At 36.0% G+C, this 27,647-nt stretch overlaps 2 protein-coding genes across 2 annotated transcripts; both read left to right on the top strand.

Annotated features, from left to right (window-relative positions):
* Positions 1 to 6,538: 6,538 nt before the first annotated feature.
* Positions 6,539 to 8,330, top strand: LOC114527413. The gene is made up of 2 exons (XM_028549041.1): positions 6,539 to 6,619; positions 7,278 to 8,330. The coding sequence occupies exons 1-2, from the start codon at positions 6,548 to 6,550 to the stop codon at positions 7,530 to 7,532; spliced, it is 327 nt and encodes a 108-aa protein (XP_028404842.1). The 5' UTR covers positions 6,539 to 6,547; the 3' UTR covers positions 7,533 to 8,330.
* A 3,423-nt stretch (positions 8,331 to 11,753) lies between these two features.
* Positions 11,754 to 13,569, top strand: LOC114527390 (cold shock domain-containing protein 3-like). Its single transcript, XM_028549019.1, has 10 exons — positions 11,754 to 12,033; positions 12,114 to 12,167; positions 12,291 to 12,317; positions 12,416 to 12,457; positions 12,573 to 12,596; positions 12,732 to 12,785; positions 12,869 to 12,895; positions 12,999 to 13,052; positions 13,156 to 13,176; positions 13,334 to 13,569. Exons 1-10 carry the CDS (start codon positions 11,853 to 11,855, stop codon positions 13,486 to 13,488), a joined length of 639 nt encoding a protein of 212 aa, XP_028404820.1. The 5' UTR covers positions 11,754 to 11,852; the 3' UTR covers positions 13,489 to 13,569.
* The last annotated feature ends 14,078 nt before the right edge of the window (positions 13,570 to 27,647 follow it).

The following is a 27,647-nucleotide window of genomic DNA, read 5'->3' as shown; positions in this document are numbered from 1 at the left end:
ACCGTCTGAAGAAAAGTTAAGTTCAGAAGAGGCAAGAAGAAGAAGACTTGACTTGCATAAACGTCAGTGTCAGAACCTGATAGAATATCTCAAAACTAAGAAGTGCAGATCAGAGCTGGACAAGAATGAAATCAGGAACATAGAAAACAAAGCTGCGACACATATGTTTGACACCACAAGTAAGTGTTCAAGTCATTGCTTTATGTCCCTATTCTTACTGTCGCTATTACTGACCCAAATCTTTGTCTTGGGTTTACTGCAATCTACAGGGTGTATCAAAAAAAGTTAGACAATTTTGAAAGTGCTCTCAATTCCACAAATCTGCTCATGAAACTTAATTTTTTATATGTATGGATGGTTTTAGTACTTGAAATATAAAAAATATAAAAAAAAATCCAAAACAGTAAATTTTTCAAAGAAGGGGCAACCCCCCTGCTTGCTCAGCTAAACGTGGCTTGCGCACAGAATTGCTAAACGCTATTCTTTATTTAATTTTATGTATGAAAAGGTCGACATTTGTTTCATTTATGATGATAATTGGCGAGATTTAACCGAATGTAATCCTCCGAATAGCCTATTAAAACGTCGTATGTTTCTCCGCTGGTGCTCTTCCTGCTTTGTTATAAACGCATAAATTTACATAATTTGCATTGAATTAATAAATTGCATTGAATTAATTAGAGCATTTCAAGCAAAGAACATTTGAAATCTCACATGTACTGGTAGTTAAATTGCACTTTTACATAAAAACAGTTATTTAACATCTGAATTGTAAAAACAGGTAAATTTTACAATTTAAAAGTAACGAATTGCTCTTAGTCTTCAACGTGTCCTCCATTTCTTTCTGTGCAAACTTGCGCACGTCTAACCATGTCAAAAACAGCACGGCGTATCATTTCTCGATCTTGTCTAATCACATCTTCCACGGATTCGTCGTTCAAGTTCGTCGAGATTTTCTGGTGGCGTTATGAAAACTTTGCTTTTAAGATAACCCCAAAGAAAAAAGTCAAGCGGATTAAGATCTGGTGATCTGGCAGGCCATTCCACGGGACGATTCAGTGCGATTATCCGGTTTGCAAAAAGTTTGGTTAATCGAGCAGTTACCTCTCTTCTTCTGTGAGGAGGAGCACCGTCCTGTGCCCACCATACTCGTCTAAATGGGGCATTACGCCTGTTGCGATAACGGGGCAACCGCCGTAAGGCAGGGACAATTTCGTCATTTACTCCAAGTAGTCCAACCGGTAAAAAAGGGACCGATAACAGTTCCATTTCCCATTAATCAAACCCAAATCGTCAACTTATGTCGGTCGTCATTTCGCTGATACTCGAAATCTATCGGTTTTTCGCCTTGTGGTTGGTATTCTCGAATGTTGCGGGTGTTGACCGAAGCATTCAGTGCAAATCCTGATACGTCACCGATGAGCAAATCGTCAAGAAAACGGTCATTCCGATCACGTAGCCACTGGCAAAACTGTACTCGCCGCAGATTATCACCGGGAAGAAGTTGGTGGCGTTTAATCATTTGATAGGGATGGAATCTCAAATCTAAACGTGTTATGCGGTTGAAAGTTGCCGATGACAAACCAAGTCTGTTTCGACGACAGCTTAACCGCGGCCTTTCACCATTCAAAACCTCTCCATTGGCTTCTTCAATAACATTGCGTACAGCTTCAATGTTCTCAGCACTTCTCGCTGTTCTTAGACGACCCGAATTACCTCTGTTTAAGTTACGGCTCGTCCCGTTATCACGATATTTCTTAACATTGTAATAAATTATTGCACGTGAAGGCATTCGGACATCTGGATATTCGTTCCTGAAACTTTGGCGAACCAAGTTTATGTTGTTGCTACAGAGGAACTCTGACACCATAAAAGCTCTCTGCTGTGGCGTAAATTCGGTTAAATCCCGCCAAAACTCTATCATAAATGAGACGAATGTCGAACATTTCATACATAAAATCAAATAAAAAATAACGTTTAGCATTTCTGTGCGCAAGCCACTTTTAGCTGAGCAAAAGTTTACAACTCCCCTGCTTTGAAAAATTTACCATTTTCGATCTTTTTTATATTTTCTATATCTCAAGTACTGAGACAAACCATACATATAAAAAATTTAATTTCATGAACAGATTTGTAGAATTGAGAGCACTTTCAAAATTGTCTAACTTTTTTTGATACACCCTGTAGTGTAGCAGATTCCATATAGTTATATTTCACAGTTCTTGCTGTAACACAATGGACTTAACTGCTTTTAGAGAATGAGCTGATATACATCGGGCACAAGAAAGATTTAAAGAAGAAAGTAATTATGGAGTTGGAGGAAATCTCGGATATTTTGCACCAATACCACTCAAATCCCATGGGTGGCCATAGTGGAATAAACAGCACACTGGCTAAAATTTCACAATATTACTCATGGAATGGTATGAAAGCTGACGTGACTGAATATGTAAGTATATTCTATGGAGAAAAATTCAGTTATAAGTTGTGTGTAGAATAATTCTATAATTTGGGGATGGGTGATATTAAATAATGGACAACATGATCGATATACATGTATTTTGCAAATCATATATATCCTACTGGTTACATCATTAATAATGTAATAACATCCATGTATTAACATTTCTGGCCACCTTAACAGTGTCAAACTTGTGATCGATGCCAAAGACTTGAAAAAATAAAGACGCAAGCTCCTGAATTAAAATCAATTAAGGTCAATTAAGGCCCAATTAAGGCCCACTGAAAGAGAAAGCTGCAGCTGGTATTGCTAATTCTATTAAAACATTTCTTTGCAGGTATGTACTATTATACTATTTATCATACTTTAATATAGGCCATCAAATAGTGAGTATATTGTGTGTAACAAGGTGAAGGCTATTTCAGATATGTCAGAGCACCTCGTCACCAGGCCTCCAACTCGTACGCGGCCACAATATCCAATATGGCGACCAGACATGAGGAGTGTATATTTTAAAAATCCTTAAAAATACGTTAAGTGTACATGCAAATTCAGTATATACGAGTAGACTTTGTAGTTTAATTTTTTCCGCAATAAAATTCATTTCAGAATAATTCATACAAGTACATTATTGTATACTTGATAGAATATAAGGATAAACTTACTCTTCCTGCTGTCACTTGCCAGCCTAGCCGCTATGTGTATATCTGCCAGAAATTACTCAGAGGCAACGGAAGCAATCAAGGGCAGACGAGGGATAGCACAACAGGTAAGGCACCTTTGTGTACCAAGTCTGTCTTTATTCAATTATTGAAAATTATATGAACAAACTGCAACAAACTAGACAATCTTAACTTGGAAAACTTAGACTGGTAAGATACATTCAATTTCCATGAGCATATATAGGGCAGGCTCCCCCGCTCCCCAGAAATTACTCCGCCTTGAAATTACTTGTTGTGTTAGTACCTCCGAAGTGATTAATTTGAAATTAACTATGTTAAATTTGATTAGAAAGGTCTAACCCCTTTGTCGAGATAACATTGATATTTTGTCAGCAAATCACTAGGTTCAATCAGGGGAAATTTGGCAACATGATGCAAAAATGTGTTTGTGAGAGTCTCAAGACAACTAAGTCTCCACTATGTAGAGTTGAAGATCAGATGAGTGACAACAAAGTCAAATGCAAAAAATGTTGCCAGAGCTTCCATGTCAAATGTTTAAATCAGGGATTGCAAACTACTAGACAAGCAAAAGAATGCACCTTAATTCTTCTGCCCTTCTCAACATGTACACTAAGTGAATTTGCTACTCCATGATAATACAGGGTTGTATGTATGTAGCCTGACCATGCACTCATTTTAAATACTCTCTACCAGGCAAGTTAGTCTTAAAATTTTTAGTAGAACCCACACCTTGCAAACCACAACCAACACACTCTGTAATCAGATCAAACTTTAGTATTTGAACAAGAACAAAATGCCAAGTGTTTTGGAAAAGGGGCCTTTTACTGAAAATTCATGGGTGGGGCTTAGGAATTTCCTAAGGGGTAAGCAGAGAAGTGTCATGTCATTTTTTTTTCACAAACATGTTAGAGGGTTTAGTGTCTTGCTCACTTTGAGAAAATTTTGGAATGTCAAGACTCTTGGAAACACATTTTACTGCATTGTTTTACTGCCAAATTTCCCCTGATTGAACCTAGTGATTTGCTGACAAAATATCAATGTTATCTCGACAAAGGGGTTAGACCTTTCTAATCAAATTTAACATAGTAATTTCAAATTAATCACTTTCGGAGTAACTAACACAACAAGTAATTTCAAGGCGGAGTAATTTCTGGGGAGCGGGGGAGCCTGCCCTATATATGCTCATGGAAATTGAATGTATCTTACCAGTCTAACTTTTCCAAGTTAAGATTGTCTAGTTTGTTGCAGTTTGTTCATATAATTTTCAATAATTGAATAAAGACAGACTTGGTAAACAAAGGTGCCTTACCTGCTGTGCTATCCCTCGTCTGCCCTTGATTGCTTCCGTTAATTGCCTCTGAGTAATTTCTGGCAGATATACACATAGCGGCTAGGCTGGCAAGTGACAGCAGGAAGAGTAAGTTTATCCTTATATTCTATCAAGTATACAATAATGTACTTGTATGAATTATTCTGAAATGAATTTTATTGCGGGAAAAAACTAAACTGCAAAGTCTACTCGTATATACAAAATTTGCATGTACGCTTAACGTATTTTTAAGGATTTTTAAAATATACACTCCTCATGTCTGGTCGCCATATTGGATATTGTGGCCGCGTACGAGTTGGAGGCCTGGTGACGAGGTGCTCTGACGTATCTGAAATAGCCTTCACCGTGTAACAAGGGTAATTATATTATATGACACTGAGGATGTTAATGTATTTTGTAGGTGGGGTGTTCCCGCTAGACTTCTGTCAGATCAAAGCAGAGAGTTTGTTGCACAGGTAAGAGAAATATTAATATATGAGTGTTTATGCGAATTAACAACTACCTTTTCTACCTTTGCTGTTCTAATTTTAGGTTAATAATGAAGTTTGTGAGAAACTCAACATAAAAAGATCCATAACAAGTGCCTACCACCCCCAAACCAATGGTCTAGATGAACGGACAAACCAAACCCTGAAGGTCAGAATATCAAAGCTGGTCAATGAAAGCCAGGATAACTGGGATCAGTATCTGGACAAGGTTGCTTTTTCCATCCGTACCCAAAAGCAAGGGTCCACTAAATATACTCCATTCTACCTAATGTTTGGTCGCCATCCGAGGACCCCAATGGAGGTACCTACAGTACTTATTATATAGATCACTAGTCATCATCCCATTGTTATATACAAATACCAGATTTCTTTGCCTAATGTCTAACAAGTTCATGCAACACAAGATAAATGTTATAAGTTATAACTGTGTACCAATAGTCAATGCTTGTATTTGCAGATGGGGGAAGCATCAGAGGAGATCTCAGATATTACTGGCGAGAAAATAGGAGATGAGGAACTAGATGAAATCATTGAGGCTAGAGCATCTATCATGACCAATATCAACCAAAAGGTTAAGTTCTTTTTAACTACAGTGTATAAAGTAGATGTGATCAAAATAGGGTTAGCATAGACCATTAAAAGACCAGCTCTGAAGTTTTAAGAGATCCAAGAGCCTTCCGTTTGCAATGGTTAAAGTAAGGATGTATGTATTTTTTATCAGGTGAAAGAGAATGTCGAAAAAGCTCAACTGAAGCAAAAGAAGGAGTATGCCAGGAGAACTATGAGTATGCCTTTCTGTTTGTATAAATTTGAGTATGCCTTTCTGTTTGTACAAATTTGAACTGACAGCAAGTAAGCAACAATTCAAATTAATTAAAAACATTCAAATAACACCATCTGCGTGTATTTTTCCCCGTCACTCGTGTTTTATTCCTTAAAATTGTGTTGCTAGATTCATATATGATTAATATTTGGAGTTCTGCTTTAAATTTTTAAGTTCAGTTTGGAAATTCAGTCAGAAGAACCAGGGAGTATACTGTACAATCTCAGCACGATGACAATTTCAGACCGCTTTACAACGTGCCAGGATTGCAGGCTCGATTTCGAGCATGCGCAGTAGTGACAATACAATCTCAGCACGGTGACAATCTGAGACCGCTACACCGGCCGAGATGGCGTCAAACTTTTTTACAGTATTACCTAAATACAATGTACACAGGCAGACAGATTACAGATATATGACGGTTTTAAAAATTATTAATCAAATTAGCTATTATAAAGCGTTTCTTATAGTTCATAGGTGTATATGATATGAAAAAATGAAAAACTGTGGTACAGTAAAGGCAGTAAAACCAGTAAATACTGGCAGTGAACGTCAACTTGAGTATATTTATAGTTTTATGGCCCCTTTCTAAACATTAATTAGTTTGAAATGTAGATTGTAGATTTCACTTGTAGATTTCCTGATCTCGAAAAAAATCCTGAGTTGCATGCTGTATGGGTGGAGAACATGAATAAGGATGCAGTAGTAAAGTTTATTCCGACGAAAGGGAGTCGTCTTTGCTCGGAGCATTTCAGTGCGGACATGTTGCAACAGGTTGGACAAAGAATGATGCTGCTGCCAGATGATGTCCCTACTCTATTTCAGGGCTCTCAGGTTTGTACTTTGCACTACTTGTACTACTACCAAAGTAAGGGAATAAGGAAAACCTATATGAATGATACCAAATATCACGTAATACTGCAATTCCTTTTTGAAATTATTATCAGAGGCATGAATTATTGCCCTAGGTGTGAGCAGTGATATGTGAGCTATTGCTTTTATTCAATAAACTGTATAGAAAATGTCATAGCTAGCTGGAGTACAATAAAGTATTCTCATTTGCACTGTGCTCTAAGGATGGCAGTCAGCTCAACTGTAAATAATCTACTTTTGCTATATTTCACTTTATCCTGTTTTAAAAAAAATAATATCCAACACAATTGGGGTGTCATGATTCTTAAATAGGCAAAATATTTATCAGGATTAATCTATTTAATTAGGCCCTGGCTGATTGAGGTTGACTGTTTTATATTAAAATTATCTCAATCTTCCAGCATATGGATTTGGAATTTTCAAAACTTGAAACATTAGGTAATCTGGAAAGAGTTCATGTAACCATGCAAACAACTTTAAATTTCATTTGGTTTACAAAATGCTAGAGATTGAGTGCTCAATATACCATGTACAGTAGGTAGAGCAGATATACTTCTTAGATCATAATGATGCTAATCATATCAGCCCTACCTAATTTATTGACATTTTATACTGTCAGGTTATAGTGAATGAAGATCCTGTTGCAGTAGATGATCATTGCATTGGGAATGAGGTTATAGATGCAGGTTATGATGATAATGAGTCCATGGAAATAGACGTCATGGATGAAACAGTGAGTGATGTTGCTGATAAGGAAAGTATGCTCGAGATGATTGATGATGTATCTGAAGAGAACATGCTCAATATACAATCAGAGAGTATGGCTGACAATGTAAGTATGACTGAAAAAAAGAGAAAGCATTCTGATGTGTAAATTAGCATGAGTGAGGTAAGCAATTTGAATGAAACAGGTAAGAATGCTGTCAGTCATGATCACACATATTGTGTCAGTAAATCTCCCAGTAGTTTGAAACGACAAATGGATGATATGGTGGATGAAATGACAAACATGAAGAGAAGATTAACAACTTCCCAAAAGAAAGCCAGACGGCTAAAAAGAAAGGTTAGCACATTGACTGATGTGGTAAGTGAACTGAAAGAGAAAAATCTTATTAATAGTGATTGTGCTATTATATTAGAGAGTACCCTTTCCGGAGTTCCAAAGGAACTCATGAAAAGGATAACATCGCAAAAGAAAAATCCTGGCGCGTATCCGCCTGAGCTCAGGTCATTCGCACTGACCTTGAAATTTTATTCGACAAAGGCATATAATTATGTCAGGAAAAGCTTTAATCTAGGGTTGCCACACGTATCGGTGATTCGATCATGGTACACCTCGATGGACGGCGAACCTGGTTTCACGAAGGATGCGTTGACAGCTTTAAAAGCGAAAGTTTTAGCTGCAAAAAGAGATGGTGGCAAAGAAGTTGTTTGCGCTCTGAACTTGGACGAGATGTCCATACGTAAGCATGTCGAGTGGGATGGTAAGAGAATGCGTGGCTATGTCGACCTCGGAACGGGTATTGAAAATGACTCGCTGCCTGAAGCAACCGATGCGCTGGTGTACATGGCCGTTTGCGCAAATTCGAGATGGAAAATACCCTGTGGATATTTTCTGGTGAATGGACTGACTGGTGAACAGAAGGCAAACCTGACGAAAGAATGCATTGAGAAATTGTACGAGGTTGGAGTGAAGGTGATTTCATTCACATGCGATGGTCCTTCTACCCACCAGGCAATGTTGAAGGTGCTCGGAGCCAAGCTGTTAACTGATGACCTGCAAGTGTATTTCAAGCATCCGTGTGACCCCGAAGCCAAGATCTATGTGTTTTTAGATGCTTGTCACATGATAAAATTAGTACGGAACGTCATGTCGGACTGGAAAGTCCTGAAAGATGAAGATGACGACACCATTCAGTGGCAATTTATCGAGAAATTGCATCAGTTGCAGGAATCGGAAGGTTTACATCTAGCTAATAAGCTTCGAACAGCGCATATCAAGTGGAAGCCCCAGAAGATGAAGGTAAATCTTGTGGCGCAGGCGCTCAGTTCGAGTGTTGCTGATGCGTTAGAATACTGTGAAGGTAAGCTGAAATTACCACAATTTCAGGGATGTGGTCCAACAGTGAAGTTTATTCGTATTTTTGATCGCCTGTTTGATGTTCTGAATTCTAGAAACCGGCTGGCGAAGAATTACAAATTGCCAATCAAGAGATCGAATTACCAGTACACGAAGAAGTTTCTGGACCAGGTGAGCGAGTACATTCGAAATCTGAAGGATCCAGAAGGCGTATCAGTTTTCAAGACAAGAAGGAAAACAGGATTTCTTGGTTTCCTTATTTGCATCAAATCAGTTTTGGGATTGACTGACGATCTGGTTATGAGTGAGAAACCAGTCCTGGATTATCTCTTGATGTACAAGATGAGTCAAGATCACTTGGAGTTGTTCTTCGGTGCTGTGCGAGCATGCGGAGGGTGGAATAACAATCCAACCACACGCCAGTTTGTAGCCGCGTACAAACAACTGCTGATGAGACACAATATTGAAGGAGGACGTGGAAACTGCATCGACTAGATACGACTTAGAGGTGAGAGAGCCAGCAGCCGTCGATCATGATTATTGTGACGTGTCGAATGTCATAGAACTGTCGGAATACAAAGAGGCTGCAATATCATACATTGCTGGGTATGTGGTGAAGATGGTAATGAAAAAGATCAAATGTACGAAATGTACAACGGTTTTGACGACAACCGAAGAGGAGATTCCAGATTTGTTCGTAACGTGGAAGTCGAATGGTGGTCTGATATTGCCATCACATGGTGTTATCAAGATCTGTGAAGAAACGGAGAAGTGCATCGTAAGAATGCTGAACTCAAATCAAGGTGGTTTACCGCAAAGCGCCAGGATTTCGAATGCGATTCCCAAGACTGTGTTAGAAATCTGTGTTAGAGGTGGGGTCTTCAGCACCTTAGATGAACACATGTTTGATTCGAGTGCAGTCGATAACCACGTTCTTGCTTTGATCAAATGCTGCTGTCAGAGTTACGTGACGATCCGTATGCATCATTTATGCAAGTTGAGGAATGCAAGAATGCACGAGAAGGTAGTACGTAAACAGTTCTCAAAGCTTGTGCTGTTCAAACACCAGTAGAGTTCACTGGACCTGGGCACTCTTGTGATGCTTCCGAGGTGATTGCCTGAAGTGTGCATTGCTGATAATGCAAATTGTCAAGGATACCTGCACATTGTTGATGTGTTCGAGGTTTGACAAAAAGTTTGTGAATCTACTATATATGGTGTTTGATAAGTGTAATGTGTATACACGTACACAGGTGTATGGAAGATTAACACATCGTAATCATAATTAAGGACTGAAAAATTACTACAGAGGCAAGTATATACATATTGTTTTTTCTATATTTCTGATACTTGCCTGCATAAACTTTACACGAGTTTACTACAATTATATTTTCGGTTTTTTAGATGAAGATTAGAAACGGAGATGCCATTTGATGTACCCGAAAAAATAGTTTAACCAATTTGTAATTTAGAATGTAAAATTAAATAATGTAATTAATAATTAACATTAACAGTAGATGTTGAATTTTAACAATATGCAAGTAGTAATATTTCGTATACAAGATCTGCATGCAATAATAGTAGCTACAACAATTTTCATAAGCCTTTATGAGCTGTCCTCTCCATCATAAACTAGCCATGCATAATGTGTTTCGTGTCCCATTTTTGAATTGACAACTGTGAAAGATGCTCAAGATTCTATTGGAGATCAAGAAGTACCAGTTATACATTTAGATGTTGACTATGCAATATACTATGGTAAATTCCCAACGAAAAAACATGATGATGAAAGGAGATTTAAATACTGAGGGAAATTAAAAAGTTGATAAAAATATTCAGGATTAAAAAAAGTTAATAAAAATATTATCATCATCATCCTGGCTGAACAATAGAAACTTAGACATCAAACTTATGCTATCATGTGAACTAAAAGATGCAACACATGTACTCAACACCATTCCTGTCAAGTACATGCAATGGTCAATGAATGCAACACAGAGGAAAAAGGATGCAATCAGGAGGTTAAAAAGGATTGTTAAGAAAGAATAGACCATGAGGATTTATTAATATATTCTCAATATTGGGGGTCAAGCAGTTAGAAATTCATCAAACTTATGCTATCATGTCAACTAAAAGATGCAACACATGTCCTCAACACCATTCCGGTCAAGTACATGCAATGGTCAATGAATGCAACACAGAGGAAAAAAGAAGCAATCAGGAAGTTAGAAAGGATTGTTAAGAAAGAATAGACTATGAGGATTTATTAATATATTCTCAATATTGGGGGTCAAGCAGTTAGAAATTCATCAAAGGTGCCAGTGAAATAACATATGTTTTGGTATAGTTATGAGGAAAAATAATTATTAGGTTAATTTATAGTCTTATAGATGTCAAACTTTAGTATATTAAGTATATATCATGTTTGCCATTGTGATACAAGAATGGCTTTATTCAAAAACATCAGGCTGACAATTATTAAAGAGAGTCCTTATTTTAAAAATAATTTCACAGGGATTGAAGCGTGCAGCATTATCTAGCTTTCATTGTACAACATGTCCGTGAAGTCAAGAACAATGTAAACAAAAAGAAAGTTGTTTACAGTGTTTACAAAGCACTGTCTAACAGTGACGGCGAATATTCAGCGGTCATAATACATATAGCAAATTGTGTAAATGTAAGATAACTAATAGCATTTAGCTAAACTAATTTAAATGACTGTGAATTATTTATATTAGTTTTAAATAATTTTATGTACTATTAAACTGTAAGTCTATAATATATTACCTTTTATTACTTTGAACTTTTTAAAGTTGTTTTTCAGAGATTTGCCTCACATTCAAAACAAAAAGATCGAAAAGGACCTTTCATGTATGTATGAACAGTTGAGAAATACTACGCACCTAAGGGAGTATCCAAGTTGTCTGCAAATTACATGATGTATTGTTAATTACATTTTGTTAGTTACACGCCCACTAAATTCCGCAATCACACCCACAAATTTTGCGAGGTTGCAAATATTGATGATTCTAATGATACACAAACAATTCTAATCGCGCAGCAAAATGCGATTACCTATCAAACCAGATTACCTCAGAAACCAGATTGGCTAAAATGTTCAAATTAGAATTTAAATCCTTTGAAGTGCTGAATACTTCATGTTGTATCCATATTGCGCCCATTCTCTCCACCAATCAAATATCAAATTTATTTCGCGCGCTTTTTGATTTACATATCTTTTATAGCTTTCATATATCTGAAAAGCACGATTATAAAGCAGAAAAAAAACTAAAAGGTTTTTAGAAAGGCATTATTTTAATGATTTTCGCCAATTACTGCTAAATTACAATATAAATACTCTATGTTTTCCGACAGAAAGCGGGATGGCTACCGACAGCGAGAAGCTGCAAGGAAGTGGTCGTGATACTGGTGCATGAATGATAGTTGTATTATTTTGAATTTAGTACAAAATATTTTCACCGAATTCTAGCAAAATTTGCTTAATGTTAATTTTTTTCAATTTAATTTTATTTTGCGTTTTCGCTGCAGCAGAAGAGAATGAAGCTACGATATCGGAAGGTGGGTTTCCTTGACAATTTTAATATAGGAATATATAAACGGTCCGGTGAGCATCAATCATACAGCAAAAATTTATACAGGCATTTTTTTAAATATAGGAGGAATGGATCTGGAGACAGATGACATGGATAAGAAAAATGGTACAACAGAAAAAATTATAATGCACAGCTAAACAATTGTCTTGATAAGAATTTAAATAAATCTTTCTATTTTAATTGTGTGATAAGAATTTAAATAAATCTTTCTATTCTCTAGACAAGAATGTGCCATTGTTTGAAGGTACTTAATTTTTTTTTATTTTAACATAGTCATTGCTTTTTATATACTATACTGAAGATGACTTGATTAAACTGGCAAACATGGCCAGCTATACATATACCAACTAAATGTTTTAAACAACTTTTATTCATTTAGGGAAATGTCATCATTGCAGCCTAAAAGGTCACAAAGCATTTCAATGCACTGAAGGTATGCCTTTTCTTTTCGTTTAATACATTGCTATAAAAAATGACTTGACATATAGAACAGCTATCTTTTCTCCTTTATATAAGACAAGAAGATAAGAAATGATTTTAAAGGTATTAACATTTTGCTATATGATCAGGTTGTTTTCATTTGTGGATTCCTAAAGCACCAAACATAACTTTAATATTTCATAATATTAATACCGTTCTCGTTTAGGAAGTTGTTATAATTGTGGCCTTAAAGGCCACAAAGCGAGAGAGTGTCGCAAATGTATGTTCTTCTTTCCAGTTTATTTATCTTCATTCACCTAAATTTAAAATAACACAGTTATAATTTAGTAACTATATAGTTCTGCTTTGTTTATTTGTTGCAGCTTATAATCGAGATGGAAACAGTAAGTCATGAACATTCCAATGAAGATCTTCACAGATAGCATCCATTTACTCTATGTTGTCCTGTTATTTAATTAATTTACCAATACTTAATTTGTTAAGGAAAATATTTACCATTATCCACTATATTTGATGTCACTAAATCTCCTTGTTTTGTAGAAAGAAAGTGTTTCAAATGTGGAAAGGTGGGGCATTTGGCCAAAGCCTGTAGATCCAAGTCATCCAACATCAAGCCCACACTAAAACATATACTACAGAACTGTACAAGCTGCACTATGAACTTCAGTGCATCCACTCTACCCAACAAAGATTAAGATTAAGGGTATATTCTAATGATTCCAGGATCATTATGTATTGTAATATTCGACATTCTTGGTTTCCTGAAGTATGCAAAATCTTTGGTTAATTCTATTTATGTATTATATTTTACATGATCAGGTTAATCTTTGTTGGGTAAAGTGGCATTCAATTAATTTGTTAATTTTGCACAATGCAATGGAATATCAATAACAACAATAAGCATTTGAAATTGAATCCTTTCATACCTATAACATGTTTTGTTTGCATTGCCCATTCTTCAAAAAGAGCTTTTTGTGTAAAAATTTAATGCATTTGATTAAAATATATGCATTAATTCTTGTTACAAATGTCAGCATTATTTATAATAAGGAGGCCAGAATACCATAGTGTATAATTTCTTTGAGCATTTCAATTTTCATTTACTGTTTAAAAGAATCAATGAGTTGAAAATAATTCATGTCCCCAAACTATGCATTAAGCTTTTCTGATGTTAATTGTGCAATATTAGTTGATTAATTAAATAACATGAATTCAAAAATTATTTATACAAAATTGTTTATAAAATGTTAATAAATTATTAATAATGCCAATATATATTGCTATATGCTCATGTTTTAATTTACATATTGCTGAAATAAATATTGAAATAACTCTTTTGCATATAAGTATTTTGTAATTCCTCACCTTTAAAAACATGAAAATGCACCGAGTAATTGAAGCATTATTAAAATTGTAGTCATCAGAGATTGGATCTAAAAAAAAGTATTAAAATTACTTTCCATATACAATTTTAAATTCGTTTTTACAAAATGTCGATTCTTGTAAACATTTTGCCTGCCAACTGCTTTATACAGTATCCTGTTAGTACCGTTACAGATATATGGTTCTCTATTAATTTACATCTGTATATAAATGCAAAAACTACAACTCTATCGCTGAAACAAAGCCCATATTATTAAGCCAAAATAATTTAGTAGCTCGTATTTTTGACTTGGATAGCTTATTGACAGGAAAGGTAGAGTTAATTCTGAGGCATCAGGGATGCAATTCAAATTCCAAGAGACGATATTTTGAAAAAAAAATTAATACCTGAGCTTGAGTCAGTTCATCTGCAATCGGAATGAAAAAAATATACCGCTTTTTGTCACTTTTCTCACGCCTTTCTTTCGCTTTCGTTATTGACATTCAACAGCAGACAAATAACGTGTTAAAGCTCATAGTAGATAACATATTTCTCAAATATTGACGAGATGTGTGGTGTGCAAATGTGCAAGAGACAAAAGATCGTTTTCCGTTTTCGATATATCGATTAATTATTATAAAATTTCAAATTTCAAAATCCAGAGGGGAGAATACTGCTGTAGCAGGCTCAGAATTGAGCCTGGTCAGTGGTAAATACCATGGCCAAAAGGAGCCATGTGGCGTCAGCAGAGCTTCTGCGGTTGCGCAGAAGGGCGAAGTCCGCCATGTTTTTGCGGACAAAAAGATGGCGGCGAAGTTACCGAAAAATGACGAGCCGGTCCTCCAGGAATTATTATATAGCTCAGTGATCAGGGGCCGGTTGTTCAAAAGCAGGTTAAATTTAACCCTGTGTTAGTGCTAAACCTAGGTTAAAATCCTTAACCCTAGGTTAGCTAAACCTGGGTTAAAACTGTGTTGTTCAAAGCAGGGTTAGCGGTAGGGTTAGTTAACCCAGGTTTAAAATATTTAACCTAAGATTAAATGTATTTTAAGGACTAAATTGGATATAAGAACGTTTTCGATTGGTCAATAAACGAGCGTCAAAACTTTACCCGACGAGGATATATTGTTAGTAGAAAGATTATATGCCGTGAGGGCAGGGTCGAAGGGACGTTGTTTTGAACAGTAATTTCCGTGCATGGAATTTTGGAAAGATTCGAAATGAAAGGCCATTTTCTATGATAAACAATGTCGATGTGAAACAAAATTAAGCAAATTATAAACAATCTATTTTAAAATTTCAGGCATTCTTTTATTATTCAAAATTCAGGAACAAACATAGCCTTACCACTTGCTGCCAATCAAAAACATCGAATTTAAGCATCCGAAACAAATATTTCGATTACAATGTTTCAATTTGTACGGTTGTATTCATTTATTGTGTATTGCATTGAATTGAAGATAAATAAATCAATACATCAGCTGAAACCGAACGAAGTCAAACTTAAACAATTATTTGCTGTCGAAATTATTCGTAAAACCTTTCAAAAGTGTTTAATTCATGACGAATTATACGTGTTTACGTGTTTCAGCTCCCTATTCATCCATTTTGAATCGAAGTTAACCCAGGATTAAAAAGTTAACCCATCTAGCTAGCAGGGTTAATTTTTTTATCAATTTTAACCCAGGGTTAACGCTAACCGAGCTTTGTGCAACGCAAATCAACCAAGGTTGAAAATTTAACCCTGGGTTAGGCATTTTTAACCCTGGGTTAGCGTTAACCGGCTTTTGAACAACCGGCCCCGTGGGTGTAAATATCCGAGCGGAATTAGTACCCTCGCACGGTGCTCCGCACCGGCTCGGGGATAATTCTCGACCATATATAAGAAATTCGATCATGGTATGAATTATGAAATATTCTCGAGCACAGTGTGAAATTCTCTAACTGTATATATAGTTAATTTATCTCGAATATCGGTTGATATTCTCATACGTAGATTAATATTATATTCTCGACTACCGCTTTGTGTTCTCGATACAATTTTGTCACGTTTGGCTTGCCATAACTTGCTCGCAGTGGCGGCTCGCAGTTGATTTCACTGCTTGCTCGTCATTTTTCGGTAACTTCGCCGCCTTTTTTTTTAAGCCACAAATATGGCGGATTTCGCCGACATCACATGGTAACTTTTGCCCATGGTATCTACCACTCAATTCTGAACCCGCTACAGCAGCATTCTCCACCCTGGCTGTGCTCCGGGATTTTGTAAACATCAGGTTTTTCCCAATAGTTTTCTATATTTTTTGCCTGAAATCTTGTTGTTCTGTTTTTTTGGTTATATTTTTTGGTCTGACCTTCAATAAAGTGTTTTTTTAAGATGAACACAAATCGTAGACGCTGATTTTGACAATGCGAGAACAAATATATATTAAAACGTTAAAAAATGTTGACAAATCTAGATTTATTTTTCATTTTACGAAATTCAACAAATACTTGAACTTTTTTGGCACTACTGTCGGATATTTCGAGTACAACTGGATATTAATGGACATCAATTAGACTTTCCTGAATCCTGAACTGAAGAATTACCGAAAGTATGCAATTAATGATGTTGTCTTGAATGTCTTCAGGACTGTATATCTATATATGCATAATACAAACAATCAAAGGCCAAGCTCAGGCAAGATGCTGGGCAGCTGACTAATACTAAGTGCAGGAATATAGTTTCCACCAAGAGTCATATTTGCATAATATACTTTTCATTTAGTCGTCAGTTTGCAAGTACCTCAATGGGCTATAAAAGTTTTCAGCATTGTCTAATTGCATTCCTGGACACCTGGTTATAGTAATGAATAATATTAATTTCGAAGGTCCACAAAACATATGTTTTCTGAGGTCGCAGTAAATAGGTTTTTTATTATATACCACTTGTCAAAGAAAAACAAAACAACTAGGTAAACAACGAAATATCTATTCATAAAAGAATACAAAAAGTTCAAACGCCGGCCCTATAGTTGCTGATGAAATTGAAGGTAACATTGCATGCAATTACAAGCAATCAAGCTTGATTTATTTCATCTTCATCCTGAAAAATAAAAATGGAAATTTGATCAAGATTTATTCACAAGGTGCAAGAAGCTAAAAAATCAATTAAAAGTCATGGTAATTGATAAATTGACTTTGGATTTGTCAAGGCAAACAAGATAATATATTAACTAGGCTTTAACAGCCATTATCACAGGTTGAAAGTTTAAACTGTTTGCAGCAAAAATCTTATTACTTTGTATCAACACCCATGCAATCTACACTTCTCAGACTGCAGAGTTGGGCACTTTTCAACGAGAGCTCGGGTGCACAATAATGACAAGCCCAAGAGCGGGTGCGCGAAATAGCCTGTGGTGCGCACCCAAGTGCGGCCCAAGTGCGCTGTAGCTAAGAATATTGACGATTTATTTGGATTCCGTTTCACCTGTGGCGTGCGAAATGGATGGGCTTTGAATGGACGACTTGCGCTTTAGACTAATTTTTGATCAAAGTAACTAGAGGAAAATAAATCACCCTAGCTAGAAAGATCTTACTTAAATTAGTAAAACTGCCAAGTTTGGCTGCGAAATTTTGTAAAATATGGAAAATATAGCCATGCGAAGTTGGCAAATTTTGTATACTTTTGTATTATGTGCGAAATGTGTAACTAATTTAGTTACAAACTTTCGGTCGTAATACAAAAGTATACAAAAATCGACAACTTCGCATGGATATATTTTCCGTATTTTACAACAATTCGCAGTCAAACTTGGCAGTTTTAATTATTTTAGTAAGCTTTTTGAGAAAATGTCCTTTTTATCACCGAGGTAAGAAATTAGTCTAAAGCGCAAGTCGACCATTAACTCATTGAATAACCCTTACATCAACCCTAAATAGCCCTACTTACAACGTTGGAATTACAACTCAAGCAAAGTTGGAATTTAATCAACCACCTGATCGGTAAAAATATCAAATCAAACACTATATCCCAACTTAAAATAGACAATTCTGTCATTTCAGACGACAAATTGAAATCTGAGGCGTTTAATGATTTTTTTGTCAATATCGGGGTAAAACGTGCAGATAAATCCCAAGACAATTCCCCAAACACAAATTCTCACGGTCGTGAAGACCCTAGGCCTAACCCTACTTTTGACTCTCATCTTCCTTTCAATTTTTCTGAAATTAATGAGGAGGAAGTAATACATCAATTGCGAAGTCTCAAAATCTCAAAATCCACAGGATTAGACAATATCCCTGCCAAAGCTTTAAAAATTTCTGCGGATATTGTTGGCCCGTCATTAACCAGGATATTTAATCTTTCTATTGAAAAAGGTCAATATGTTGATGAGTGGAAAAAAGCCTGGGTTACTCCTTATTTACAAATCTGATGATAGGTTAAAGCGCGAAAACTATCGCCCTATATCAATCCTACCTATTGTCAGTAAAATACTTGAAAGATGCGTTTTTAATCAAATCTACAAATTTCTTAATGACAATTCGCTCCTCTCAAAATATCAACATGGTTTCCGGCCTAAACACTCAACTCTTACTGCCCTGACTCAGATGTGCGATGCTCTCTACGAAAATATGGACAATGGTCTACTGAGTGGCATCGTTTTTCTTGATATTCGTAAAGCCTTTGATTCACTTGCTCATAATATTTTACTTCACAAATTAAAAGACCAATTTGGAATATCGGGCACTGAGTTGAGATGGTTTGATTCTTACTTAACTGCTAGGGAACAAGTCTGCATTGTCAATAACATAATGTCATCGTCAAAAAGGACTGTTTCTGGGGTGCCGCAGGGATCTATCTTAGGTCCTCTGTTATTTTTACTTTACATCAATGATTTACCCGATTGCCTTCAAAAAACTATTCCTTATCTATATGCTGATGATACCCAAATTTGTTGCAGTGCCAACAGTTTGTCTGAATTAACAGAAAACCTTAATCACGATTTGAATAGAATTGGCGTATGGCTTTCTAGAAATAAACTACAACACCATCCAACTAAGACTAAAATAATCTTTGTTGGCTCCAAACATCGTATTAAGTCAATTACCTCTGATCATCCACTGACATTGAATAACCAACGGATCTCCAGAGTTCACTCATTTACATGTTTGGGGTTCGAACTAGACGAAAATCTTACCTGGAGTCCACATGTTAAGGCGATTTGCAAAAAAGTTGGTGCAGGTTTAGGTACATTGAGACGTATTAAACCATTCGCACCAACAACCTCCCTCCAAACAATTTATCGGGCTCTAATTCAGCCGTACTTTGATTATTGTTCTCCTATTTGGGGTGTCTGTGATCAAAACTTAAGGGATAAACTCCAAAAATTTCAAAACCGTGCAGCCCGAATCATAACCGGTGCGAGATACGACATTAGATCTGCTGATGTTCTTCCATCTCTTGATTGGGACAACTTAGAGACAAGACGACGTACTAGTAAATCAATACTAATGTACAAAGTCTTGAACAACTACGTAGGTCCCACATTGAAAGAAACCTTGATTAGACGCAATCAAATGCAAACTAACTATGAACTTAGAAATGGTCATACAGACCTGGCTCTTCTTAAGCCCAAAAGAGAATTTTTAAAAAAGAGCTTTAAATATAGTGGAGCTAAGTTATGGAATAGTCTCCCTATCAACACCAGACTGGCTGAGTTCAAAAGCCAGCTGAAACGTAACTCCAACGTAACGAATATATTCTAACCATAATATCCGGGGTCACACCAACTCGTACAGAATCCTTATTTTCCTACATTTTTGTAATTTTTAATCTTGTAGACGCCCCCCCGTGGAAATCAATTTATTGTTGTCGGGGTTAGTGTCTTTAAATAAAGTTTTACATACATTTACATACATACATGTGCACAGCGTTTTGGCGAGTAGTAGCGAGTTTACGATTGTACATTTTTGGACGACGGCGCTGTGAGTTTCCCGTAATACGCATGCGTTGTAGTATTGTGCTCGCTTCCTTTGGTGGCGACGCCGCCAAACAGCACGTTGAGAAGGCGTCCTAAATTTTTCAAGATGGAGGAGATAGAACAAAAGACATCAAGGTAAATATTTTACAGTTTTAGTTGTTTAACGCTGTTTTTTTCCACACCAGTAACTTAATAAAGTTTTAGGATTAAATTCAAATCTTAGTGAAACTTTATGCTGATACACAGCAAAAAATATTGGAGACAGAACACCAATTTCAGTCATGTAATTATGAATTTTTATATGAAATGAAATGTTTGCTCACTGACACTGAGTTGTAATAGATTTCTAAACATTTTATAATCATTACGGCCGATTCGAGGCGAATTTTATGTTATCAAACAAATCAAAACAGTAGCGTATACCACAATACAAATTCAAAGACAAAGTATAAATATTTATATCATTATTCAAGTGCTTCTTTAGAAATTTATTGTTTTCACAATCAATGAACACAAAAATATTTGCATAGGGGGACTATGCATCGGGCTAGGCTATTGAATTAAAATATTAGTTAGAGCTATTGACATGTATAAATGTGGGAATGGGAGTAATGCATTGTGTAATTGTTTGGAATGTTTATTAACCCATTAAGCTTTAGAACTTCCCCAATGGCATTTGTAAAAGAAATATTTGGCATTTATAAAAAAATTAAACACGTGAAACAATTGCGTATCTGCAAAAGAAGTCAGACGTAGATGCCCAACTTAAGAGAGAGGAATTGAGGTTGAGACAAATTGAAGCTGAAGAAAGAAAGCAACAGCAAAATAACATTATATCACAACAGTAAGCTCTTACTAAAGCCTTGACTGACAGCATTGCTGCACAACAAAGGCAACAAGAACAACTCGTGCATCAAATGCAACTACAAAATACAGCTCTTCTCTCACTGATGCAAAGCATTACTAAGAAGGACTAAACAATTTTTAACATTGCATTATGTTTCTTATTATAACATGTTATACTAGTTACATGTTCACTTGTTATTGTCATTTTAGTTAGAACATTATTTTTTGATGTTCCAGGGCCTCTTTTAATGCTTCAAGGCTGGATGGGTCTTTTTCTCGGCAGCCTAGTTTTGGGCTTTCAAGTGACCTATGCCCCCCTCTTCCCAGTTCAGTCTGTTTAGAAGAATGTTTTAGTACTGTATTCCCATGACCATATTTTTGTCCAGTGGATGAAATATATATAAAAAAAATTTTAGGAGAGTGCCCCCAGACACCTCCCATTTCTTGTTAACAACTTTTTAGTTGGGCCTGTTATTTTTTAAAGAGGCCCTCTGAATCTGTGATGTCCATAAATTATTCTAAACGCGAATATGACGTTATATATGACTTTTGTACACGTGTTGTCGAAATATAAACTTATTACGAATTAACTCTTAACACTCAATTTAGTATGGCTTATTTTTAAACAAAGTATTCATTTATGGATGGAGGTTCTAATTCAAAAACTGTGAGGTTATTGGGCCGTAAAAACAACATCTAGCATTATGAAGTAACGTGCAACAAATATACATTTTTCCAACTGCGCTAAGTTGAATTTTTAAGTTCTTTTTAAAGTCAATGAATTTAAAGTAATGTCCCCAAAAACCCACTCTACAGATACTCGTACACTGCTCATTGCTCTGTTCCATTCTAGTTGTTCAGGGGTTAATCGTGCGCCTTTGAATGGGCATTGTAATTGAGGTCGATGAGGATAGGCTGGGTCATCGTAGATACAAACAGGATTTCCATTTGGTAAGAGATCTAGCTGTTGAAGCTTGTTGTATAAATCAGACTGGGCAAGCATGGTGCTATCATGGCGTTTTCCCTCAACTGGGCCAAAAAGGTTAGCTACAAGACCATTAGGGACAGCCAATGATTGGAACTTTATTGCATGTACTCTCTTATGCCCATTATAAAGAACGCTTTGATTTTTCCCACGTTTGCAAACAGGACGAACCGTCCCATCAACAAAAGCAAAACAATTTTCCAAGGCACCACTTTTCTGAAAAACTACACGACAAAATTCTTCTATATTGTCTGAAGTTAACCAAGGTTGGTCAAACGTTGAAAGCAAATGATTCCATTGAGTGTACAAAAAGCTCATGACAGCATTACTGATCATGCAAAGTTGAGGAACTGGTCTGCCAAATCTTGGCATCATATCTAGGTATCGACAAGGATAAGCAAAGCGTTTCAAAAATATGCACAAAGCCTCCACTCGGTCTACCAAAAGGCCGTTGTAGCATTTGATAACTTCTGGTAGCTTCATAGCATCTACTAGAATGTAAATGTGCTCTTTCAAAAAACGAAATTCTGTTAAACATTCGTCGTCACTTAATTTGTCCAAGTCAAAATCATTGTATTTCCAGTAAGGCAAATCTGGACTTTTGGCGGTATATAGGTCAAAAAGCAAAATAAACTCTTCATCATCAATTAAACTTTTCGAATTTTCAAAAATTTTTTGCTCAGCGCCAACCATGGTGGCGCCTCAGTAGATAAGCCCCCCATATAGCGGCAAAAGCACGCGATGCGTGGACCAAAGCTGTCATACTTTTAAGTTTAAAAAATCCAGTGACTGCTTGAAAAACTTGAATCAATGACAATGAATGATGTGTGCAGTGTGCCCGGCGAAGGGTTTTTCCGTCCCGTGGGTATGGGCTACTTTGCTTTGGATTTGCTCTTTGACTTTATGGTCAGTTTATTAAATTGTATATTTTGACCCTTTAAAGGCGTATTTGATTTGCCAATGTTTCGGTGCAAAATGTGCAATTCTGGCTAATATTTCATGTAGCCTATATAGCAGTGCAGTTTGATTTAAATTTATGTATATTATAAAAGTCTTGTCTTAATATAAATTAAATATAGGAAAGTATATCGAAAGCACTTAGAGATGCTAGTGTTACAGAGAATACTATAACAACACTAAAAGATGAAGAGGTGAGGCCCGATAAAGAATAAATAAAACTATAATCCAGTTTTAACTGAAAAGAAAGACAAAGTATGTATCACTTTGTGTAAAAGAAACTAATATTCATCAATGAGATGAGTTTTCAGCAGGCTGAATTAGGTGCCAGGTTTAGAAAATTTCCATCTACTAGGTACATCGTTTCACACCTTTACACCTTGAAGTTGAATTTTAAATTTTCCATATTTGGCTTTGGAAATCTTAGAATGAAATTTGTTTAAAAATTTACAAGTGTGCTGGGAAGTAAATGATATTAATATTGATAATATATATGCATATATGTCCTAACAGTGACACTATGTCAGAGCATTGTTGCCTGCAGCGGTTGCGGGTTTCAGCCATGCACCCCACTAAAAATTCTTCTACCCCTCCTGTTAAAATGTCATATTTTAAAACTGCTCATTTGCTGTGCATAGCCTAAATTTTTTTCTAAATAGTATGTAAAATTTTGGTACCAGTACACACAAATGCATTTCCATGCTTTTATTAGTTCTGGCCCGAACTAATAAAAAAATCGGGGTTCCAGCCGGTTTTTGGGTGCACCTCTAAAGAAGGGTATAGCAAAACTTCCTGAAACATGAAATAATTAATCTCTTTCAGTTACTTCATGAAAGAGATCTGGAATAGGCAAGTATAGACTTATTGCATGGAATTGGACTGAAAGGGGTCAGATCCTTGTCATCAAAACAGTTTTTGGATCCCCAACCGATCTAGAGGTAACAACATGTCAATCATTGACTCTATAAAACAATCACTCAATCAGAATTATCAATTGCACTGTTTTTTATTCTCTGAATAGTATTGCCTTCATAAAAAATGCCATAATCTGAATATATGAATTTAAAACACAATACCTGTTTATTTTGTCGACTTAAATACTAACTTAGTTTAAAATTTTAACTTAAATACTAACTATAAAAAAATTTAACTTAAATACTAACTTTAGTTTAAATTTAAATTTAGTAAATATTTCTTATATTTTTTTTAAAAAAACAACCTGAACCATCAAAGGCAAAGATTATAATGGTGCATCTGAAATTCAGGTAACATGTATTGTATTTACCACAAAAGATTTGACTACTTAATAATACATCCTCCTACAGTATATATTTAACCATTCAGCTATATATTATATTGAATTTCAACATTCCAGTAAACACTTGAAATACAATGTGCATATAGCATACTAGCTATGAAAGTATGAAATTTTCTTAATTTTGAAATTATGCAAATTTTAGCTTCAATTTAGTTGTGATCAGCATCCTTGATCCATTTTAAAACAGCTTTCACCAGAAAGAAAAAAAGAATTACAAGCCAAACCATCCTTTCACATTTCCCCAGATGTAGACAAAATGAAAAAAGATTGGGTTCACACATTTAAATTGCCAAGTAAAAGCACTGTAAGTACATGTACATCTTTCATATGCGCTATTTCGGTAACCCATTTTATGCTCACCGATTAATTTTAAACAATGTGTAGCCATTTCCTATTAATATTGATATGTATGTGCATCATACCACTGCTACCAACTTCTACCTTCTTTCAGGACAAATTCTCAGTGAGAAAACGTATACAAAGTCTCATGCCAAGACAAACTAAAAGTCTTGCAACACTAACAATGTTATAAAATAATTAGTTTGGCCTCAATTGTAGCCCGAAATTCTCAGTCCGCATGGCTCTAATTTCAGTTTTAAAATGGGTTATGGTACCAGCTAACTTACTGTAAATGATAATTACACAGAAAGTCGATAACTATATGTCTTATTTTTCTATCTGCGGCCAACGTTTTTGCAAATGGTGTGTATATATATAAATATATATATATATATATATATATATATATATATATATATATATATATATATATATATATATATATATAATGTCATTGTATGAGAACAGTAAGCCAGCACGAAATCGAGAGTCAACTACATGAAGCCAAACAGAAAACCATTCAGTCCTTAGTATTATTTCAAAAAGAAGGAAGCGGTTGGATATTAGACGAGATCCTTCATCTTGACCTGAGTATCGCTCAGTATTCTCCAGTTAAAGGATCCAGTTATATCCCTCTACCCAGCAAGCTAAAGACTAAGAAAGCTATCATAAACGTGGAGAATTCTGATAACAAATGTTTCATGTGGTCTATCCTCGCCGCTCTGCACCCAGTGAAACAAAATGCAAAAAGATTGCATCATTATCAACAGTTTCAAGATGAACTAGATTTGGATGGTATTAAGTTTCCTGTTACTGTTGACAAGATTGGAAAATTTGAGCATCAGAACAATATTTCTGTGAAAGTGTTTGGCTTTGAGGATGTACTCTTTCCCATCTACATCACAAAGGAACACTTTGATACCCAAGTAAACCTATTACTATACTCCCAGGGAACAACTAGACATTACTGCTTCATCAAAGATCTGAATAAATTACTCTACAGCCAAAACCGGAGAAAGGCTCGTATGTATTACTGTCGTTACTGTCTTCATGGATTTATCCGAGAAGACCTCCTCCAAGAACACGAACCCCACTGCTCTCAACACGGTCCACAACGTATTGAACTCCTGAATGAAGATAACTCAACTGTTCTTTAAAGACTACCACAAGCAGTTGAAAGTGCCCTTTGCAATCTACGCCGACTTCGAAAAGTGTTACCACCAAAATCAACTCAGTTAAACCGTATCCGACCATACGAAGTACCCCAAACCATCCATTGTGTATCGCAGAGAAGATGCAGTCGACGAATTTTTGAAGTGTTTAGAAGAAGAGCAGAAATACATTCGAGAGAAACTGGATTGGGTCGAGCCCATGCGAATTGAGAGAGAAGAGCAAGCGTTTCAAGATGCAGACCATTGTCATATTTGTGGATATGAATTGGGTTCTGATATATATTCCCTTTGCCCTGTGGAAGCAAAATAACTTATAATTTCTAAATAGTATTTATGCCATGTTTTCAATGTTTTAGGATAGTGAGCCAACATGTTCCAAAGTCTCAGTTAGTATAAACACTGAAGACATTGAGAAAAGATCTAAAATTTTTAATGTGGGAAATCTGTCTCCTTATCAGAAGGCTGTCAATGATGCAAGTTTTGAGTTATGCAAAACCAATGGTTCGCTTTTACTAAGCAGAGGCAGGTTATTCGAATTAGCCAGACAGTACCCCAGAAGCCCCAAAACCAAAGCGAAAGTATGTTTCTGAAGATATTCGAAGTTCATGTATCCAAGACATCAATGAGTCAATCTCATCCATTGCTGACACAATAAAGCTACTTTCTTAACAAAAACAACAATTGCAAGCCGCTGAAATTAATACAACTATTCTAGAGAAATGCAGGATGTACAAAATGTCACCCTGTTTTGAATGCTTCGTTGTGTTTAATTAAGCAAGGGATAGCACCTTTGACTGTATTATACCGAAAATATTTCGGGTCAAACTATAAATCCGACAAAGCAGTTCGCCGCATCGTACAACTTCCGGTAGTTGTATTTAGAGCATTTGGACAGCTTTTTGTCACTAATTTGTTATTGGTGTCGACTTTTTAAAACTGGTTACATTCGTCTCCAAGTTTGTTCTTGAAAAACGAATAACCGGTGGGTTAAACAAAGAAAGTTTAAAAATTCTTTGTGAACTGGCAAGTAGTGAGAAGGACTGTAGACTTATTCGTGTGGCAGCAAGCCAGGGGCAATCAATAAATGAAGCAAGAAATTCCATGGGAATTGCGAACTTTAGCCATTGAAAGACAAAGAGTGCACGAAGCTATTCAAGAATATGTGGAGATCAAAAATGCTGTCAATGAAGTTGCCCAAGCAAAAGAAGATGTGATAACGTCATTTGGTTTAGCTTCTTTAGATTACGAGGATAGTAGTTGCTCTGAGTTGTCAATTGACAGCGATGGAAACTCGTGTGACTGGAGTAGTAAGAGTGAAATTGAAAATGAAGAGGTTGAAAATTCTACCAGCTGTGATAGTCATTCGCCATCAATGCCTACGTTTGGGAAGTTGTCAGACACTCTACAAACAAATGGCCTAAACTGGCTATCTTTCATTGAAGAGATCAAACTTTCCTACCGAATGCTTACAGAAGAGAAATTAGATCTTATGCATGCTAGTACAATTTAATCAATTTCTCGACAAAAGTGACCGTATCACACAAGATGAGAGAACTTGTATTAAACATTCTCGGGATGCATTTAATAATCAAGACAACAGCATACAAGAGAGGGAAACCAAGATGTTATTACCGACTCCGAAAGCGATGATCCCGAGGATTGGGTACGTTTACGGCAATTAACAACTGAAACTAAAGAGATGCAAGAAAAGGTAAGGAAGCAGCGAAACATCTTCAAAAAAAGATGAAAGCGTCTTATTGCCAAGGAAGTTACTCGATGTTGCCTTCTAAAACGAAGACTGCGGAAGCGCTTCAGTAAAACTCTGTTGAAGTATCCGCAAATTGGTGCGGACATTGAAGCATATGCTCGCGACAATCGTATTGGTGCAGATTCATGGCGTAGGACAGGAGTATT

The sequence above is a fragment of the Dendronephthya gigantea genome, unplaced genomic scaffold, assembly GCF_004324835.1.
Source record: "Dendronephthya gigantea isolate DGI-Jeju-01 unplaced genomic scaffold, DenGig_1.0 000044F, whole genome shotgun sequence".
Taxonomy (NCBI): Eukaryota; Metazoa; Cnidaria; class Anthozoa; order Malacalcyonacea; family Nephtheidae; genus Dendronephthya; species Dendronephthya gigantea.
This window is presented reverse-complemented; position numbering and strand designations above follow the sequence as displayed.

What these genes read in the sequence shown, in the direction of transcription:
- LOC114527413 (XM_028549041.1), top strand. Translation starts at nt 6,548, where the DNA reads ATGTTGCAACAGGTTGGACAAAGAATGATGCTGCTGCCAGATGATGTC. An exon ending in CTCTATTTCAGGGCTCTCAG is followed by an intron (nt 6,620 to 7,277) that starts GTTTGTACTTTG and finishes TTATACTGTCAG; the next exon opens with GTTATAGTGAATGAAGATCC.
- LOC114527390 (XM_028549019.1), top strand. Translation starts at nt 11,853, where the DNA reads ATGTTCAAATTAGAATTTAAATCCTTTGAAGTGCTGAATACTTCATGT. An exon ending in TGAAGCTACGATATCGGAAG is followed by an intron (nt 12,318 to 12,415) that starts GTGGGTTTCCTT and finishes TTTTAAATATAG; the next exon opens with GAGGAATGGATCTGGAGACA. An exon ending in AGCATTTCAATGCACTGAAG is followed by an intron (nt 12,786 to 12,868) that starts GTATGCCTTTTC and finishes CCTTTATATAAG; the next exon opens with ACAAGAAGATAAGAAATGAT.